Here is a 22,592-nt window from a genome sequence, read left to right as displayed (position 1 = left end):
GGGCAAGTGATATGAAGTCATTAGCCTCTATATACAAGTAGCTCAGACATGAATATATTTAACCTGCAAAACATTGTTTTGCTTCCTTGGGGAAAAGGATTAAAACCAAGTATATAATTTATTGGTATCCAGAGCTTGTGTGCAGGAGTGACTTTCAGGATTCTTTTGAGATAGTTGTCACTCAAAAACTCAAGAAACTCAATTTCTTTACAACCAGTTGCTATCTCGTCATCTCAGTCTATATTGTCGTAATTAAATTCACCAATAATGATCAATCTTTTCCCATTTACTTAGCTAATTTTCTTATACATTTCATGGTCACTATCCTCCACATTACTAGGTCTATAGCAACATCCAACGAAGTATTTCATTCTATTCACCTCTATCTTATACCATATTGCCCTTGAAACCACTACTTCCTCCTGGACATAAAAGTCTTTTTCTATCATCAGTAGCCCTCCACCTCGCTTTTTACCCTTTCTGTCTTCACGAAATACATCATACCCTTCCATTTCTATTCCTGTCAGGATGTCATACTTATCCAACTATGTCTCACTTATTCCAACAATTTTCGGTGAACAAACTCAATCAATGCAACCATTTAATTTCCCTTGTTTCTGATACTTCTAGCATTCATATACAAACATAACAGCTCATTCGTGAATCTATGACAAATTTTACTGATACCACTTATTAGATGTGTCTTCTCCATACTTTTTTCGAGCCATTTCTTTTTGTCTTTACTCATTCTAGAACCTTCTTCAAATCCAACTGTTTTCCCTTCATCCCTTCCTTTTTATCTCAACACATGCATTTACATTCTCTTTGTAGCATCAACCTTTCTCTCACTGTGTTCCCCCCCTGTCCATCCTGAATCTCCCTGTTTCTGTGTTTATCTTGCACAATTGTTCTCTCATTCTCTATAATCATGCTACCCACTTCTTCATTCTTAAGCACCACTTCAATTTCTCCTCATTACTCTCCTGCTCTTTCACATCACGTCTTACTTGCTCAGATTCATTCGCTGTTCTCATTACTCTCCCTTCCAGCAGCAGTCTCTCCAAATGACTCACACCAAAACCATTCATTTGCAGTCCATCACTCTTAGCAACATCGGGCAAAGTATTCCAATGTATTCACCTCTGTGAATAGAATGTAATACTTATAGGATAGTTCAGTTCTTCCTTAAACTCATTTCACATGTTAACAAACTGCACTCCTTTCTCTTCACACGTTTCTGCCAACATTATTCATAATTCTTGCTCTCTGCCTCATCTTGCTCTCTGATTATTATTATTAAATCAACATTGTTAATAATAATTAACAATGTTGATTTAATAATAATTAACAATAGGTGCAATATAAATATAGAACCTAATGTTAATCCTCGTTTTCTAAATCCTTGTTGCTCAGCAGATTATTATTTATACCAGACCTCCATGCAGTCAAACTCATTGCAATAAAAGTAAAGACACAGATAAGTCATTTGAATTATATTTCCAGTTATTTTTGTGCATAATTTTAATATGCAAAGTAAATTTAATCCTCTGTAGGTCTCTGGATTTGTTCTGTCTCTTTTTCTGAAAATTGGTATTATGATAAACTTGGTAGGTATTGTTCAGCTCTTTTGCTAGTTATTTGTTATAGAATTATGATTGTTAATTATTTCTCTCCTTATTTTAATAGTTATTCTATATCTTATCTATTCCAGCTGATTTTCTGTTTAGTTCTTTAAGGATGTTTTCAGTATGTTTTTCTGTTATTTCAAATTACTTCAAAGTTACACTGTCTTCGCAGCTATTGCTATTGTTAGTTATATTATCTCTGTTCTTTTCTGGGTATAGATTTTTAAAAATAATCATTTGTTTATCCATTTCATTATTTTAGTTTTATACTTTCATTTAGTTCTTTCTTTTGATTTTGTATTATTCTCCAGATTTTTCTTAGTACCATAAAAATCATATTCTAATTTTTTGAAGAATATTACTTCAAACATTGTGTCTATTAAATATTATGCAAGTTTTATCTGTTTTAGTTATTTTACTGTGTCTTTACTTTGTCATTAAAAGCTAGGTAAAAGCACACTCCGCTCTCCAGTTTTGGCAAGAGTTAATAGAATTATTGGTTTCCAGCTGCTTGTGACAGGGCAGTTCTAATTTTATTCAGTTGAGATAAACTACTTTTAAGAACAGAATTCCACTCTCCTCTCAGTTTATGGCTGTCTCAAGTGATATGTAGTCACCAAATGTTGTGATTACTGCAATTACTTTATTTACGTAGAGCAGTAAGAAATTTGGCATATTCTGAATAGGACTGTAAGTCTCTTGTCAATTTAATCAATAGGATTTTAGCCTAACCTCAGACTAAGTAAGTGTTCTCACCCTTCTATCTTCAGTCAGGACTTCAGGTTCTTTATAGTCATGCTAGTAGAACTCGACTGTCTCCATATTTATACTTATATGCTAAGATATTTACTCATTTATAGGGTAGTAAGTTGCTTTTGAATTTATTACTTACCTTAACAAACATTTAATGTAGAATTTTATATATATAAACTATCACCTAGAAAATCCTGTAATTTTTTTTATTTTTCTAACTTCACACTGAAAACAGTGCTACATACTATGGTCCTATGGATCTTATGCCTCTTCTGGTTCTATAGGACCAGAAGAGGCATAAGCTCCCAACAGTATCCTGTGCTATCCAACTCCAAACCTGAGGATTTGAGAAGTTATTCTCTAGTAAGTCCTCTATGCTGTCAGTGTTGCAAGGCACACAAAGAGAGTATCTTGAAATCAGCTTGAGAGTCCAAAGCTTAGTAAGTCCATGTAACTCTTCTGAACACTGTTCTTGGTCATACACCTTTAAAGGATACAGTTGCAAAGGTAAATTTTGGTACGATGCGATGTACTTGGTACAGCTTCATCCTGAAGTAGCCGTACCAGTCTTGGTTTTCAGCAGAGTAGGCAGCTTTCTCCTGATGGAGGGTAGTGACTGGTCATCTAGCACTCTGGGCTGTACTTATGCACAGACACACAATGCTCTAGCTGGTGTCCCAAACAATTAGGCCAATTTAATGGCCCCAAATAATGAGGAGGGGGGCCTCAGAGCACTCTAGCATCTCAGGCCTTGCCAGCTTCGGGAAAAAGTGCAAGTACAGCCCTGCCAGCATCCACAGCTTATGCATCAATAAAGACTAACTCATCTCCTCTCTTTACTACACTGTCAGGCTTCCTTATTCCAATGTTAGTCCTATAGTGGGGTTCTACTGCTGTTATCCAACCTTCATTCTTCAGGCTATTCTCTCTAATCCTCACTGTTGTGTTGTGTCATCTGACGTACTCTATGTGTGCGATAACAACAGTGCGCAATATGAAGCAAAGTTTCTGTATTCTGACAGCCTGCTCTGCAGTTCTCATCATCACTTCTTTCCTGAGTTGTACAAGCTAAAGTCAGCAGAGCATTGATTCTTATCCTAATTAAATCTATATATTCAAAACTAGATAGGATCAAGTATTATCCGTGTTCCATTGATACTGAGAGGGAATGTGTTTAGATTCTTGTAATGTAGCTCCATCGACTGAATGGTGCAACATTAAGCCCATCTCCTTTGTTCAGCTGAGGAAGTTGTAATCAGTGTCCTTCCATCAAGCACCCATCCAGAGGTACATTGACAGTCATCCTTAATGTATGAAGTTCCATAGGCAGTAAGAAATACTTCTGAAGTGTAGAGAGAATATTTGTGTAATCTAGGCACTAACCATCACAATGAGGGAATCCCAGGAGATTCATTGTTTCCAGTGGCACATTTTTGAGGATGATGTAAACAAGAACAAACTACTATATCCATCCAGGACAGTACTGAGAGAGAGATTTTACCTAAGAGAGACTAACATATGGTAGAATCTTGGAAGAAGGAAATGATTCAGAATTAAGAGCTTTTTTGGGGATTTAAGTGGCACTTAACAAGAGTAGAGAGAAAAGATCCTAGCGTGGATGGGAAAGAGGAATGGCCTGTTGGAGAGATGAGGAGAACATCAAGGTATCTCCACTCATTCAAAACCAAGAATGCAAAGATATGCCATGCAGGAAACACTCAAAGTCCTAACATTCAATTTCTTGTCCCTATGTGAGGGGACGAGAGAAAGTGTACTCAAATGGTCACAATTATGTTTAAACCTCAAACTTGAAAAAAAAGTCAACTGCTTGTTTGAGGAGTTCCTGCAAGCCTTCTATAGTAGAGACTATGAGTATAAGGTTATCAGCAGAGTCATAGCATTAATAATGGTTGTGTGAAGAGAGTAGCCAATACGGCTTAGAAGACAGCAATGACATAATTGAAAAAAATGAGAGAGAGAGAGAGAATATCTCATTGGCATACAACCATAAGTTCTGGGATGGACATTGATTTGGAGCCCAGTGTGATAGTAAAGGAATTTGCAAAGTAAATCTGATACATAGGTGTGGAAAGCTTCTAAACATCATGCAATAGACAGAACTTGAAGCATAGCTTGAAGAGAAACACTATCAAAGCCCCTTTGGAAGTTCAGAGACATCATAAAGAGAGGTTGAAGTTGGACTTTGGATTCAGAGAAAAGAGAGGAGAAAATTAAGATATTCTCACTTCAGTCATTCACAAGAATGAAGTCTCTGCTTAAAATCATGTTGGATGTATGACTGAAGACATAGCCTAAAACTTTATGAAAGATGCAAGAGAACAGGAGCAACTGTAATTGGACAGTAGTCAGAGAATACAGTTGCATCTTCCTCTGTTGGAATGAACACTGTTCTTGACTGCTGAAGATGCAATGGTAGACATTTGTAAACAGAAGTGGATCAATTAAATCTTGCAAGATAGACAGAGGAACCCTCAAAAGCTTCGTAGCAGTAAAGCTGTGTGGCCCTGCAGCTGATGAAGTAGCTGGAAGTGAAGACTTTATTTCATCAAAAAAGTTGGATGGAAAAGTTCTGCTTCTGGAGTGGACCTTGAAATAGAAGGAAGGACTAAATCAGGCAGGTATGGTGCAGAGTGGAAAAGACATTCCTCCCATATGCCTCGTGCATCTCACTTGGAAGTGGAGGAGGTGGTGCTCCATCTGGTATTGTTCTAGCACATATGTTTCTGTTCTTCTTATATAATGCTGCCTGCACTATATAATCCTGCTGTAATAGATACTTCATTGAGTGAAGGAGAGGAGTTTAATCTTGTGATTTTGTATGCATACTTAAAGAGGAGATGAAATTGCACTGGTCCTATACCTCTCTTGAATGATAGTGATAGAGCAGAAGGTATGGAGATATTACCTGCTGTTGTGGATCTTCTAACAGATGTCTGCAGTTGCATCATCATCATTAGTTCTCAGTAGGCTGGAAATGTATGATGCAATCTGATTGCAGCTATTGTCCACCCAGGCAGATCCTATGAAAACCTCATTGATATCAGCTGTATATCTTCTGTAGCTAATGAGGCTTCATGGAAGGTGAAATGATGTTCCTCTTCAACAGTCTACTGCCTTTGCATGATCAGTAGAAATTTCAGCATTGACAGCAATAGGATGTTTTGCAAGGCAGTGAACACTAAGACCGATAGATGTAGTAAAGGCTTGCTTTCTGGGCAGACAAAGTGCCTTTGAGATGATGTTCCTGGTTGGACTAAGATATTTTGATACTTGGATGTTGTCGGAACATTGGAAGCTCAGAATGTTCCTCTTCAGTAGTCCATCATGCTTTTGCCTGCTCAGTATAAACTTCATTAAAATTATTGAGATGTTTTGCATGGCAGTGAATGTCAAGATCCATAGTAATGGTAAAGACTCCCTGATGATCTCAACAGGCAAAGTGTCACTGAGATAATCACCCTAGTTGAACCATGATATTTTGATAAGTAGATGTTACAGGAAGATTTGATGTTTTAGAAGGTGACAAAATGTTTTGCTTGCCAATGCATACCCACATCTGCTGGAGTTGTAAAGGCCTTACTGCAAGTGACAAATATACTGTGTCTGTGTTGATTGTTGCGACAGAGTCATATTCATTTAGAATTCAGTATTGATCTAATGGCTTGTCTTCTCATGGAGGTGGTGGAAGTTACTTTGTAATCATTGCAGGGTTGGATGGCAGGCACTGTCATCCAACTCAAGAGGAAGGTCATTCACAAGACTGGAGATCAGTGGTTTTTTAACTAAGTGAGATAGGGTCTTCATTCTGTTTTGTTGAACATATAGCGATGGAACAAACCCTACTTGGGCTGCTATCTCCATAAGGGAGATCACTGGTATTAATGTCATGGTTAGACTAAAAGTGATGTGATCAATACATTGTACTGTATAGATCAAATGTGGTATTTTTTCATGCCTTTAATAAACAGTGTTCATGAGCATGGACACAAGTTCACATCCATATTGAATGTTATCAAACACAGAATTCAGGTAGCACTAAGGGAATAACGGGAGATAAAAAACAGATGGAAATGGTTCTGTGAGGAACTTTACGGCATAGAGGGTGAGGAAGATTTGGAAGAATCCCATCTCCACTTAGGCATATGCAGTTAAGGTGCTTAATAACAATAAGGTCCTAAGGTATAGATGGAATCCAGGCAGAATTAATTAAGGTTGCAAAGGATGGAGGGATAAGAGTTTCATAGATTGATCTTAAGATTATGGGAGACAGAAATATGGTATAGAGACTGGAAGTGTGTTCATACCACTGCACAAGAAAGGAAATATGAAGAACTACAGAAGTACTAGTTTAATCTGTCATCCAAGCAAGATTATTTTAAAGATTATTCTAAATAAATAAAATATGAGGCTGAGCAACAAGTAGGTTTGAGGAAAGGCAAGGGTACTATTGAGAAATATAGAGAGTCTAGACTTTCTTTGGTGATGTGCTTCATCGACTACTCAAAAGCTTTTGACTGTGTTCAGCATATGAAATTGTGTGAAGTAATGAAAGTTAGGAGTTTTCCTGAGTGCATTATCAGATTGATATCTAATTTGTACATTGAGCAAGTAGAGAGTAAGAACAGGTATTGGATTAACTGAATAGCTTCAAGTAGACAAGGATGCTTTCTTCCTCTTCACCTTTAGTATCTATTCTGAGGATATCATGCTTGTATGAGGCCGTGCTGAAAAGTTGTGATAATCATCATGAAGGAATTAAAGTAGAACCATATAATTTACACATTATTCTACATATTCCCACAAAGTGTTATATGCTTGTTACAATGCTGCTGCTGCTGCATCATTTGCTATCCTCTGAGAAAAAAGTCTTTCTCTTGTTGCACAAACCAGTCTTCAGCTGCAGATATGCCTTCATGATCTGTGATCAATTTTGTTCTTTTCAAGTGTTTCTTTAAATTTGGGAATGGGAAATAGTCAGATGGGACCAGGTCTGGCAAATCTTAGACCAGGTGAGGAAGACACTGAAAGCCCAAGTTGTGTATTGTTTGTTGGGTTACATGAAAGTGTGAGCAGGTACATTGTCCTACAAAAGCAACATGCCTCTGCTCAGTTTGGACATATGAGAAGGATTGAAGGTGAATTTCTCTAAATTGTAATAAAGCGAAGCTCCTGGAAAATGGGAAAGTGGACAGACCTTCATTGATATGGATGGATAGTGTTTGGCTGGTCTTCTGAGAGTTGAAGTGTCAAGAAAAGTCCCTGAAAAGAATTCCTAGAAAGAATTTTATCTAGCATATCACTAAAATGGTGCAAAGTGAAATAATGGATGAATAAGTAGGGTAGTGGTCTCACACCAGCAATGAGTATTGAAAATCATTTGCTACCTAAAGACTTTCACAAATATCCATCGCACTATAAGATTTGAATCCATTCGATGGCTTGTGAAAGGATATATTATCTAGTTGGCTAACCAAGTCAGTCAGTAGATGCTTACTGTTGTAGATGTTCTGTGTTATTCCAAGAGTGCTGTAAGCTGTATACTGTTGGAAAATAGCTCCGGAAAAGAAAAGTGCTATTTTGAGTAATAATTGGCAATATTTCATAATTTTTGTGTTGTACTATTTATTTTTGATAACGAAGTATGCCTGCGTGATTTCTACATGATTTATTAATCGAAATTGCCTTCTTTAAATATAACACAGTGGTGGTACTCACGAGGTCAACCAAGCAGGTGTCAACCGGTGCGACTAGTTGAGTGCCACAAAAATCAAGTGGCATTAACAACGTGAACTTTTTGACTATTACATTATTTAAGGAATTTACAACGTATACCGGAATATTGATTAAAAGAAACTTTAATAAATACTTCCTATTTGCCATCTTCCTGGGAACATACAACTATGACATGTGCACGCAGGCACTACCAAATGAGGCAGAAGAGAGAAACTACTGTTGTTCCTAGAGTTCTAATGGTGTCCCCTAGCGGGCTATATTGGGTTGTCTTGGCTGTTGGGCTGATGTTCTCATGATGCACAATTCCCAAATTTGGGGCAGTCTCATGCACCCAAATTTGTTGAGGTTTGGAAAGTTTTTTAGAGCTGAGGCTGATTCTATGAACACTCTTTCATATTTAAACTTGCTGCAGTGTATTACCGTGGCTTTCTTGCAACATATTCTGTGGCAGGTATCCAGAGCATGGTCTGCAAACCCAGAGTTCTGTACTGGTGAAACTGGATGTAGTCTTTGTGTTCTGAAATCCTGACATTCGCTGTCCTCCCTGTTTGGCCAAAGTAGGACCGTTTACAGCTGCAAAGGACCTGGTATACCCCAGGTAGGTCTAGGGGAAGTGGTTGGTCTTTAGTGCAGCAGATAAGGGATGCCAATTTTTTATATGGTTTGTAACAAGAAGTCAGGTCATATTTTTTTAAGATTTTTGGTTATTTTTTCAGAGGTGTCCTGGATATAGGAAATGGTGATGGATTTAGCGTAATCTTTGTTATGTAGGGGGAGAGGGGGGGTTGTGGTTAAATGGTTTTAATATTTTTTGGGGGTTGTAGCTATTGGCTAAGAAAGCATCAAGGATGTGGTTTAGTTCAGTAGTTAGGGCATTGTCATCTGAACAGATTAATTTTGTCCTGTTATATAGTGTTTTTATAACCCCATATTGTTGTTAGGGGGGAGATTGCTGGTGAATGTATCTGCCTGTATGGGTGGGTTTTCTGTAAACAGAGAAAACCAAGGATCCATCAGGCTGGTGAGTGATTAGAGTGTCTAGGAAAGGGAGACTGTTGTTTTCCTCTTTTTCTAAGGTGAACTGGATTCTGGGGTGTTGGTCATTTAAGTGTGTTAAGGAGTGGAGTGTATCTGAGCCATGTGGCCAAATAGCGAACACATCATCAACGTAGCGAAGCCATATGTTGGTTTTTGTGGGGCAGAGTTTAAAGCTTTCTCTTCAAAAGTCTCCATAAAGAAGTTGGCTAGGGGTGGGGAGAGTGGTGAACACCCACGGCTGTCCCCCTCTATCTGTTTGTAGAATTTTCCTTTCCAAACGAAATAGCCTGAGTTCATTGTGAACTGAAATAGAGCTGAGATATCGGGAGGAAATTTGGCTTGGATGAGCTCTAAGGTTTCCTTGAGTGGGACATTTGTGAATAGGAAGACATCAAAACTGACCATTATGTCAGTATGTTGGAATGAGAGGTTTCTATACTGGCTTTGAAGTGGGCTGAGTTTTTTATGTGTGATGGTGTGTTGCCAGTATAGTGTGCGAGTACTTTGGCTAATTTGATTGTGGGGGATTCAATGCCATCCACTATGGGACATAATGGCACATTTTGTTTATGTATTTTTGGAAGTTTATATATTCGGGTAGGTCTAGAGTTAAAAGGTTTTAGTTTGTTGGTAACTTCCACAGGCTAAGAAGTGACCTTCTTAAGGAGCCTTTAGAGTGTTCTAATTTGGGAGCTGGTGGGATTATACGCAATAGGGAGGTAGGTGGCCCGATGTAACAATAAAACATTAAACTTACCTATGTAGTCCGTTTGATTGAGAACCATATTGACATTTCCCTTATCCACTTTGGTGATAGTAATAGAAATAGTAATCACCAGAACAAAAAATGCTCTAGGATTTTTGTTCCTTAAAAGTGCTTGTACTCCTGCATTCTTCCCCTTCATATTTGACTTGTTGTCATATCCCTGACCACGGATATTTTGAATATTTAAGTTTTTTTCTTCTAATAATTTTAAAATTACTTCAGCCATATCACTTCCTATTGTATTATTAATTTTAATAAAATCTAGAAATCTTTCCTCTATTTGTATAATCTTGGGTTTCTTCATTTTTTTTCTTTTATAGAAACATATCTTACAATTAAGGACATTTGCTTCTGCCATGAAATATCAGTGATGCAATCAACAATTATTGAAAAATACTTAGCATTCATTATTTTAGATACATTTTTTTAAAAATTTCATTACTCAATATATTAACGATTTCATTTTGTATACATTTCCCTAAATAATGAAAGTGAATTTCATTGTTTTTTATGTGTTCTACCTGTTTTTGTAATACGCTGTCAAATTCGGCGAATAATTCAATCAGTTTCAAAAATTTTCCATTATTATTTGTATATAGAGTATCTGAACTTCCTCTGAACACTATGTTTTCTTTTGCAAGAAATTTAATAACCAATATTATGCGTTTTAAAACATGCATCCAGTGTTCTCGTTCTTTTTTGAATAATTTTAGCTGATGTTGATCAATTGCAGTTTCATTTTTTAAACGCTTTTCCAAATCAATCCATTTTTCAAAATTCTTAAAATGTTCTTGAGATTTTTTGTGGCACTGAAGAACTTTGGACATATGTTTCCAATTTTTATTTCCTTCTGAAATTAAGTTCATAGTTCGAATATTAGAAAATAATTTGCAGCAGAAACAAAATACTACATTTTTTGAACTTGAGTAAAATAACCAAGATCTTTTATTGGTTTCTCCGTTACTCAAAATCCTATTATAATGTGATACATGAAAACTTCTATTATGTTCATCGCGTGGAAAAAAGTCCCTTTTGATTCAGCAGGAAGACCTTGTTTTACTAATATATCAATTATTGAATTGGACAAGTTTGGCCATAAAGCTGGATCATCAAAAAGCTCGTAATTTAGTGGTGAGGTATTTTTATTTGAAGTTGAAGATATTGGATGTTTCTCTAGAGCCTGATTATCATCTAAACACAAATTCGAATTTTTTTCCGATTTCCGAAAATTTCCAATTAATTTTGTTTCTTAAATAAAAATATTCTATTTATAAGAGAATCAAATTTTCTCAATGAAATTGGATCTAAATGTTTCTGTCCTCCCAGGGATTATCAAAATAAAAATAATTATTTGGAGCTTATATAATTAGAATAAAATATAATTATCTTTATAAATATGTATATATAAATTTAATATTTTTTAAATGTATGATATATCCAATTTATTTATTTATTTTTTAAATTTTTTCTGCCTCCAGTATAATTGTAACATAAACTCTTAAGTTTTCCGCCCTTTTACTTTTCCGCCTGTGGCATTCGCCCATTCTGCCCCTGCCTTGCGCCGGGCTTGCATGGCATAGGAAGAGTGGATGTTGAACATGGCAGTGAATGTGTGTATGAAGATCGAGTATATTGCATTGTGGGTGTGGAGGTTGAGAATGAGCAGATATATGTGGTATGTGGTGATAAAAGTGATTGGGCAAGTGTGGTGGGGGAAATCACAACCAAATGTTGCTTGGATAGGACTGGTTATTGACCTAAAAGTGAATTACTGTGTTTGTTTACGGATACCACAAGTATCACAAATAAGGAAGATGAAATGGTTTCACTGATTTAGTTCATTTGCTCCAAAATCATTCGAATAAGTGAAACTTGATTGAATGAAGGTGATATTCTAACAGGAATTTCAATGGACGAATACAGTATTTTTTGCAAGGATAGAAAGGACAAGAAGGGAGGAGGAGTGCTGATGATGATAGCAGGGGAATTATATCTACATAAGGTAGACATGAATAGAGGGAAATAGTGACAATAGTTATGAGGCAGTGTGGTGTAAAGTGCAAGTTGATAGGAAGACATATTTAGTTGCATGTTGCTATAGGCCTGGGAAGGTTGAGGATGGTGATGAAGAAATGTATAAACAAATTGGATTAGTGAACAAAGGAAGGGTAATTGTGGTGGTATAGATAATGAAGAGATAGCATTTGATATAAGAAAATTAATTTCTTGAGTTCTTGAGAGATAGCTATTTCAGGCAGCACATAAAGGATGGCATGTGAGGATCGAGAGTTTTAGATCCAATCATTTCATCAGAGGATGTAATTGTGAGAAGGTTTTCACACTTCCTCCAGTTAGTGAGAGTGATCATGAAGTGATTGCCTGGGTTGTGGTTAGCCATGTGCAGACTTCTGTGAGGAAATGATGTATGTGGAATTATAAGGCTGGTGATTATGATAAGCTTAGGGGAGAGCTTGGTACTATAGTATGGAATGAGAAGTAGAGTGGTAAAGAAATAAATGCTGCTTGGGAATTGACAAAGAAATACATAACAGCATCAGTGCATGAATGTATTCCGAAGGCCGGTGTAAAATGGATGAATGAAGGGCTTAAGCATGAAATCTAGAAGAAGAAGGTACTTTGTAGGTAGTACAAGATGAAAAATGGTAATAATCAGTTACATGAACAGTATAAAGAACAAGCCAGGAGAGGGACTCAGTTAGTAAGGAAAACAAAAGTGCAGAAATTGGCAAATCAGGCAAAGAAAAACTCTAGAGAATTTTTTAGATATGTGGCAAGTAGAAGGAAGAATGATCATGGAAAATGAAAGAAGATGATGTTAATGGATGAAAATGGTAACTGCTGCAGAAGGCATTGTTTAGGTATTCAGTGATCATTTTCTTAGTGTTTCATCCTGATCAGGGTGGAATTATGAGGAACTTAAGTGTAGAGAACATAGGAGAGGATGGCTTAATTGTGAGTGAGCAGGATGTATTTGAGGAAATAAATAAACTTGATAACTGTCAATAAGGCGATAAGATTTGATGACATATCACCATGCATCTTAAGGGAATGGTCAAGGGAATCGGCAGCAGAATTGGCATGCCTGTTTAATAACAGTCTTGTTTAGGCAAATTAGTTTGGCAAGTGCAAAGCAATTGATCATTATGGGAGACTTCAACTATAGTAATATAAACTTTGCAGTAATAAGGGAACTGAATTTTTGGATTTCTTCAGGGGTCAACTGTCTCAGGTAGAATTATGGAGGGAACACAAGGATCAAGAGTTTTGGCTTTGGTCATCAGAGGATCTGATTGTGACTGAGATGTCATACTTGTTCCCCCCCCTCCATTTTTTTGGGGGGTTTCCAATGCATTTGACAGGGTGCCACATGATAAGTTGATTTTTAAGTTGCATCTTATGGGTTAGTGGATTGAATTGGTGATTTGTCCTCTAATAGATATCAGAGAGTTGTATATGGGGGAGCGGTATCAGGAAGTGGGAATGTTACAAGTGCAGTTCCAGAGGGTCAATCCTGGGACCATTGCCTTTATGTCAGTGATATTGTCACAGAATTACTGGGAGATTTTCAGTTGTTTGTAGATGATATGAAGCTTGGGAGGGTTATTAGTAATATTGCTGATGTTTTTGCTCTTCAAGAGGATTCAAATAAGTTGAAAGGGTAGACAAAGGCATGGGGATGCCAATTGAATTCCAACTAAATGTAAGGTTTTAAAATTTGGGATCCCCAGATGGGATGCTTCATACTCACTTGGTGGAGTTATACTGGAAGAAGTGGAGGAAGCAAAAGATCTTGAGGTTATTGTGGATAGAGATTTAATGTTCTGAGGACATATTGCAAGGATTGTGAGGACATCTCAGAGAATTGTGGCAATGTTGAGACCATTGACCAAGAGAGAGAGAAATAAAAGTGTGCTGGGCCTATTGTATAAAGCTTTCACCAGACCACATCCAGATTTCTGTGCTCATCTTCATTGGGATTTCAAGGGGATGACATCAGTCTATCCTCATAAGCAAAACAGTGTTTTGCTTATGAGGATAGACTGATGTCATGCAGACTGCAGAGTTGGGTGGATAGACGACAAAGGGGGGGGGGTGGATATGATCGAGACATTTAAGCTGTTCAAGGGTTATTATCCCATTAACACTGAGTGGATTTTTCAAATCCTGGAAAAAGGACATGAGGCCATCCCTGGAAGTTGCAAAAGGAGGTGGTGAGTAAAAGACTAAAAAGTAAGCTTTTAGCAATGAGTGTGGTAGGAGCATGGAATGCATTGCCTGAGAGTGTCGTGAACATGAAGACTTTGGATGAATTTAAGGAGTAGTATGATAGACTTTGTGTTCACTAGTGTTGATCTCCCACAGAGTCTTGATCCCCATGGAGTCTTCTGACTCCATTGTGTCAGGAAAATAATAATAATTAGGCTTACATGTATTCTTAATTTTGGCTTGAACTGTGTGTTACATTTCCAAAACTCACTTTAATGAAAGGAGGTATCTTGTCATAGTATGCGTGTGTGTTGCACAGATTCCTGCTGATCTGTGATTGAATAGTTTTAAGTAAAGTAAATGAATGAAATGAAACTTTTTTTTTTTTTACCATCAGATATGATTGACGTTGTCAAAGATCAGTTGTATGGTTCTGATTATCAAAAAGAAGAAGATCCTAAGTATTTCATCTCTGTAAAGACTGATAGGGGACCCTTGGCTGAAAATTGGATTGAGGAGTATTGGGAGTGTTGTAAAGATAAAGATATGCCTCTTCCTGATGGTAAAGCCATGATGTGTGCATATAAATTGTGTCGTGTAGAGTTCAGATATTGGGGCATGCAAACAAAGATTGAAAAATTTATACATGATGTTGGTAAGTATTATGTCCAGTTTTTTTTTTTAATTAATTGTTGTTTTACGGTGTGTATGTATATATATATTCTTGATCTTCTACTCAGTTGTAATGATACATTTTAGAGAATAAATTTTAAATGACTTTAAACCGAGATAAAATATTAAATTTTAATGATACCACTAGTTTCAGCCTTTTACAGCCTTCTTCAGGTATCCACTAAAGGTAGAACACAGTAATAAAAAAATTGAAGTTACAAAACACTGAGAATTACAGGCAAAAAATGCAATACATAATTGACACGAAAACATTGTATTTTTCAAGTCGTTCTATCTAACGTACTATTGTTTGTTGCATGCATGCATGCTTGCAGGTTCTTGTGAGCGCCAGTATTGAACAACTGCAGTATGGCTATCAGGGATGTTATAACTCAGATTGCTGTTCAAATATTCAGGATTAAGGAGGATTTCTCTGGACTCCACGATTTTCCTTTCAAACTCATCACTACAGTGAAAAATGTTTTCGGATTTATCCCAGCAAACTGAGTGACTCTGTAGATCGTCATGAGGGTTATTAGAAAAAAGAACATAACCGGATAGTGCAGATGCATGTGATCTTTTATAGGAGATGTCTCTCTCTTATTCTCCTCAATACAGAGTTCAACAGATTTGTTAGTCTGTCCAAAATAAGGAATATTACAGTTGCACCATAACTTGTAAACACCCGGATATTTCAGGTTATGATGAATAGCCTTCGGATGGCTTATAAGAGAATGGACTTTAGGGAGTGTAGTGAAAAACTCCTGATGTTGTATTTTTTAAGGACTTTAGCCAATTTATTGGAGACTGTACTAATGTAAGGTATTGAGATGCTACCTTTAAAATCAGTAGTTTCCGTAGTATGCTGCCTATGAGGATCCAGAAGAAATTTCTTAATTGTTTTTTAGAATATCCATTTTGTTTAAAGATAAGAGAAAGTTGTTCATTTTCTTTTTGGAGTACATCTGGTTCATTTAGAAGAGATCGTGCTCTGTGTCCTAAGGTAGAAATAGTTCCGAGCTTTTGTGGAGGAAAGTGCTGAGAAGGATAAGAGAAAGTTGTTCAATTTCTTTTTTTTTTGTTGAATTTTTGTTGAATTTAACGTTGAATACTGTAGCTACTCCTGACTTTTCCTTTTCCCTATATCAATCCTTTGTATGTGAAAGTATTTTGTGTTCAATTAAAGGCAAGTGGTATACAGGGTGTTCGGGATAAATTTGACAGTTTCGTAAGGAAAAAGAAAATCTTCTTTGTATCTATTAAATTTAATGAATTGACAAAAAAAACATTACAGGCAGAGTTAATTACAATACTATCAACAAGATTTACTCAAAATAACCACCATTAGCATCGATCACAGCTTCAATTCTGCTTCGGAACCTCGAACAAGCTGATGCTACAGTCTCCCTGGGAAGGGCCGCAAAAACTGTTTTAATTTTATCCATTAACTGGGCTTTTGTATTACTGGAAGTGCGATTGGTGTCTTTTTCAACTGCGCCCCATACAAAATAATCCATGGGGTTAAGGTCTGGGGAGTTTGGAGGCCAAACATTTGGACTGGTGAAGTCGTAGAAATTTTCAGACAACCATTTTTGACTTTTCCCAGAGGTGTGGCAAGGGGCCGAATCCTGCTGCCATACATACAGCCTACCATTGGCTACCCTTGTTATCCAGGGCTTGACTACAGTTAGCAACTCCACGAACAAAGCCCGAATTCCAATGTCAGGGTTCTTCAACACCTGTTCCTGCAGATTTGCGAGGAATTCTGCTGTATGAACGCAATCAGATCGTCTGCTAGGGATCTTTCTTCTTGCTACATCCTCGTAGTCACCATTGCAAGTCTCTAGTTCATGCCTGATTGTTTTTACTGTATTCAGGGAGCATTGGGCAGCAGTCGTAATATCCTTATTTTGATGGCGGGCACGAATCATCATGATACAAGTTATTCTCTTCCATGATTCAGGTGGGTTCCAGCTATCCATCCTTTCTGACATCTTGTATATGAATGAAGAAGGGTCCAAGCTTTTAAATGAAGAGAAGTGTGTGTTAATACATGTAACTTACGGAAAAATATAATTAATTATAAATATGTCAAATTTATCCCGAACACCCTGTATATATATATATATATATATATATATATATATATATATATATATATATATATATATATATATATATATATATATATAAGGATAACCAAGTAATTTTATAAGCTTGGTTATTTTTACTCCTAATCCCAAGTATGCAAACAATTAAGTTTGCGTCTGAAACAAAGTTCAAGTCTAAAGATGGTACAACACCAGGGCAACTCATTGTAAACTCATCTTTAGACTTGAACTTTGTTTCAGGCACAAACTTAATTGTTTGCATACTTGGGATTAGGAGTAAAAATAACCAAGCTTATAAAATTACTTGGTTATCCTAATATACAATATCCCCAAGTTAAAAAAATTTATTACATCTATAACTCCTCCAGAGATTCTTATTAAAAATAAAAACACCTTGTTGCAACTTCTATAGATAAAGTTGATAAGGCTCTGTATTACTAAAACCTTGGTATTTAGGGTCTAGCTACTCACTGAGGAGACCTCAAAAAAGGTTGAAACCGGTCTGGGTAGTGACCCCACCCATAATGTATTGCAGTATACATCTTTTAGTGAGATGTGCTTTACATTATGAGAAAATACTAAGAATAGTGATCAGAGCTTTAGCCACCTTTACAATGAGTTGCCCTGGTGTTGTACCATCTTTAGACTTGGACTTTGTTTCAGGCGCAAACTTAATTGTTTGCATACTTGGGATTAGGAGTAAAAATAACCAAGCTTATAAAATTACTTGGTTATCCTAATATACAATATCCCCAAATTAAAAAATTTATTACAAACATATATATATATATGTATATATATTTCAGTTATTATAGATCTGTGAATGAAAGTGTTTTCTGGGTAATATAACTGAAGCCCAGTGAGTGTATGAGTGACACACTGGTTGTAGTGTGGACATACCAACCACTTCCAGATACATGTTGCAAAACATTTTCTCATCATGCATCTGTATGTGTTTTTTAATCCTCAAACTCATTTATTTTATTTGCATTGTTAGTTGCATGGCATATAAATAAGATATTGTTTTGAGATGAAACAGAGGAGTAAACTTTTCTGTTTCACCTCAACCAACAAATCTTTCATATCTCCTTTCACATTGTTCTGACTAATAGAATCTCATCTTCCACTTCTAGTCACCCCATCAAACCACAAGTCTTTATCCATAAAAAAACACGCTTTCCTTATTTCCTTGTCTTAGCACAGCCTCTCATAATAGTGTCGCTGTACATCACCATGTCCTTCTTCATCTTTTTGGTTTTTTCACATTATTTTTTTCATCGTCTTTTGTTGCTTTCTTGATGCTTTCCATTCTGACCAAATCCTGTTTTGTATTATGAAGAGGTACTCATTCTGGCTGTACTGTACTCATATGTTTTATCTTCTGCTACTTCATAATTACCTATTTCCTTGATCTGACAAGAAAGGTCAAAGAAGATCAATCAGTGACAGACAGGCATAACACAAATTCTCATTTGTTGATCTTTTTGGTATTGAAACTACTGGACAAGAAGGTCTGGCAAATAAAGGAGAGTTTAGTTGTAAATTCAGCCTGAGTAGAACAGACTGAATATTGGAAATATTGCTAAAAAGAGAGATGACATCAATGATTACCATGGTATCATTATTATCTAAAACTAAATATGGAATTAGAGATTTGAAATGAGTGGAATTTTTTTATATTAGATGAAGAATGACCTGTAAGTAAGATTAAAGATTTAGCTAACTGTTTGGCCAACTTAAAAGAGGCAGGGAGTCAGTATCATCTACCATGGGACAGAGAGGGTTATTGGGTTTATAAATTTTGGCATCCCATATATTCGGGAGTGGGGGATAACAGTTTCAGTTTTTTAACTGTTTCAGGAGATGAAAAAGTGACTTCTTTAAGCAGCCTTTTTAATGTTTTCTTTTGAGAATTGGTGGGATCATAATCCAGTGGTTTTTAGGTAATGTAGTCTCTGAGCAACACATTATATTAGCTAGCTGATTATATTAGCCAACTTTGATGGCCATAGTATTGTTACCGTTATTGGCTCTAGTGATTAATTTCCATATTTATCTACTGGCATACTAGCTTTGCTTTACTGCAAGAACAGATCGGTGCAACATGTGCTACTGTATCTGCTGCTAATGCAGCCATTAACTCTCTCCAAGTCAAACTCTAATCAGTATGAGAATTCAGCTTGGAGAGAGTTAAGGAGTAGTTTTTAGCCCTGTCTAGCTTTTGGAGACTAGTTAAGGGGATAGTTCAGTCTCCACTGGTACCAATCAGAGCCAGTGGACCCAAGACTATCCACTAATTATAAATGGCATCTGATTAAGAGATGGCAATAACATTGTGTTTTCATTATTTAAAATATAACGGATTCTACAGCCAATTTTCTTCAGTTTACAGGACAGAAAAAAACAATTCCTGGTAGGGAATAAACCACTTGCTGATGTCAGAGATCGACTAACTCGGAAACCAGTCAAAGCAATGCTTAGAAAAAATTTCCCTAGTGGTGACTAGAAATTTTGAGACTATAATTCTTATTTAAATTTGGACGTCTAAAAGACTCTGCAACAAGATTCTCTTTTCGGATATACCTCAAAGACAATGTGATGACACCCACATCAGTACTATAACTATTCCATTTGTCAGCAGCATTTCAAAAAATTGACTATCCTTCTAAAACCACACAATATTGGAGTAGCATTCAAGCCGGTCAATACTATTCGGAAATTTTTAAGATCACCGAAAGACCCTCATCCATTCTACAAGTATATAATAATCTCACTAACACCACAGGAAGGTATATAATATACCTTGTTCCTGTGGTGTTAGTGAGACCTACGTTGGTGAGATCTCTAGATGCTTTGAAACGAGACAGAAGGAGCACATAAGCTATGTTAGAAACAACAGACAAGATATTTCAGGCCTTTCTTCCCACTTTGCCTCTACCAACCATCTTATTGAGTGGGTAAGAGTCATGCTCTATATAGAAGAGAACTACCATTTCAGAACCTTCAAGGAGACTGCTATGGTCACCCGTTCAACAGGAAACCTAAATAAGAATGAAGGTTTAATCCTACCGGAAATTTGGAAAACCTTAATTAGATCACTAAACATCATAGAAATGAACTTTCACGCCAATTACATTATGCCTTGTAACAAATAAATCATGTTCCCGAGACACATGCATTGTCTCGCACAATTCTAATTTTTGTATGAATTAGAACTGTCAGTTAAAACCTAGTCTGTTACCTTCATATCGCTTACCAATTGTATCCCTGAAGATGCCGATAGCAAAAATCGGGGAAACTAGTAGGATGATAAATTAAACTCACTTGACTAACATTCCTAAAATGTGTTATAGTTTCTTATACAAGTAGTCATGAAAGAAAACCACACTATAGGCATTCTAGTCAACGTGTAAAGAGAAGAGAGGAAGTTGTTCTTGCTAGGTTCTTCATAGGTTACAGTCATCTTACACATTCTTATTTACTAAGGGCTGATGATCCTCCCATGTGTGAAAAATGCAATCACATCTCACTCTTTGTCATATTCTGGTGGAGTACCAGTACTTTGCACGAGAGAGGAATGAAATTTTTGCCCATCTGGCCAGACTATATACACTCAGGCAGATTTCATGATGTTTTTAATTTTTACAAAGAATTAATTTATACAAACACATTTGACTGTAAGTTTGTTTATATGTAAATACTGTATTGCATCACTTAACATTTGTATGTATATATTACAAAATATGTAATATTTTATGATATATTTGTGCAGAGGTTAAGTACTAATGTATATGTTATTCATTAGTTTAATTTTTGACAAATCACATATTTCTGTAGCCTTTGATTTTGTATATTTGTGTTACCTTGTTGTAATTTTCTTAATATGTAAATACCACATTGCCAAACTTAATTTTTATACATGCATATTGTATGATAATTCCTCTTTGACTCTTCATGTATTATTGTAATAACTTTTGTTGTAATCTTATCTGTACATAGATACTGCATTCCTTGACTTGCTTTTGTACAAGCATTTTGTTTATTAACTTGTATTGTTATCTATTTATGTGCTGCCATAAATGCTGCAGTAATTTTGTTTATATGTAGATACTGCACTGTTTAACTTAACTTTTGTGCATACATATTAGTTATTAGTTTATTTTGCAACTAATTATATATTGCTGTAGGACACCTTGTATATTTGTGTAACCTCTTTGTAATTTTGTTTATATGTTAATACCACATTGCTAAATTTAATTTTTATGCATGTATATTGTATAATAATTCCTGTTTGTCTATATATGTACTGTTGCAAAAACATTTGTTATAATTTTATCTATATGTAGATACTGCATCCCTTGGCTTGGTGTCTTGTACATGCATTTTGTTTATTAACTTGTATTGTTGAAAATTTCTGTAGTACTGTGACATTTAACCTTGTGTGTTGCTATGCCCTCTTCACCAATTCTGTTTATATGTAGATGCTGCCTTGTGGAACCTAATTTTTGTACTGGCATATTGTTTACAATTTTCTTTAACTGCTTATGTATAGTTGTAACCTTAGCATGGCACAGTATGACCTTTGTAGTTTTCGTGCCAAATAAACTATAAACCAACCAACCTGGAGAAGCATCATGGGAGGTCCACATCAACCATTATTCATATATTGTTCACCATACCTCCTCTAGAATTTATTCACTGCCAGTGCAACTGTGATTGCCTCTCACATCTGAATCCACTCATTCACCCCTCTTGAAACAAAAAGTCTAGTGCTCATGTCCTTGCTAACCGCATTTACACCACTTTCAAGGATGGTCCCCTTTTCTTTCCTGTCCTGTTATGTATTGAGAAATCATTTCTTTTGCATTTGTTAATTCCAATTTAGAACTTATATGTTTCAATCCTATCTCCTCTTTTCTGCCTATCATCTAAACTTTGCATCTCACAAACCTATAATCTACATTCATAGAGAGCATTCCATAGATTGTTCACCATCTTAGTTGCCTGCCTCTGGATGAACCTTGCTGCCCTTTCATATCTTCAGTTAATCTAGATGACTAAAATGCTGTGTTAAAACTTTTATAAAAAAACAAGATAATGACTTCTTTATTATTTCTTGTTAGTGTATTTTTCAGTGTCCAAAGGAACCTTCAAGTTCCTTTGCTTTGCTTTACGCATTTTCGCTGAACTCAGTGTCACCATCACTCCCAAGTCTATTTCTCCATCAGTCTAGTTCCATGATTGTAATTATATGCTGTATTCTTTTCATGCAAAATGCATAACCTTACATTTTGTGTCATTGAACTGGTAAATATTACAGTGCCAGTCTGTTTAAATCATGATACAGAATTTTTACATCACCTTCATTAAATATTGCCCTCCATATTTTTTGCATCATTAGTAAAGTAGTGGATATTCCTTCCCCCCCCCCCCCCATCATTCCCATTATCATTAAAATTACAAATTAAATAGCAGAATCCTGAGTACAGAGCATTTGTAGTAATCACTGGTTACCTGTCCATCCCTTAATTTCAGTCAACTTCATGCTATATAAATAAATATTAATAATTTATTAATTTATGATATTGGCAAATGTAATGGAGGCAAAACTCTTTTATATAAGAACAAAGTATGCACATAAAACGA

At 36.0% G+C, this 22,592-nt stretch overlaps 1 protein-coding gene across 1 annotated transcript in view; it reads left to right on the top strand.

Annotated features, from left to right (window-relative positions):
- rdgB (retinal degeneration B) overlaps positions 1-22,592 on the top strand; it is a 608,184-nt gene that overhangs the window by 127,344 nt on the left and 458,248 nt on the right. Inside the window, exon 5 of the mRNA XM_090391630.1 lies at positions 14,561-14,818. Coding sequence (XP_090247756.1) covers positions 14,561-14,818 — 258 coding nt within the window. The remainder of the gene's footprint in view (positions 1-14,560; positions 14,819-22,592) is intronic.

Source organism: Typopeltis vanoorti, chromosome 4 (genome assembly GCF_054136105.1).
Source record: "Typopeltis vanoorti isolate ZY-2024b chromosome 4, IOZ_Tvanoo_1.0, whole genome shotgun sequence".
Lineage (NCBI taxonomy): Eukaryota > Metazoa > Arthropoda > Arachnida > Uropygi > Thelyphonidae > Typopeltis > Typopeltis vanoorti.
Note: the sequence above shows the minus strand (reverse complement) of the source record. Positions and strands in the feature narration are given on the sequence as shown.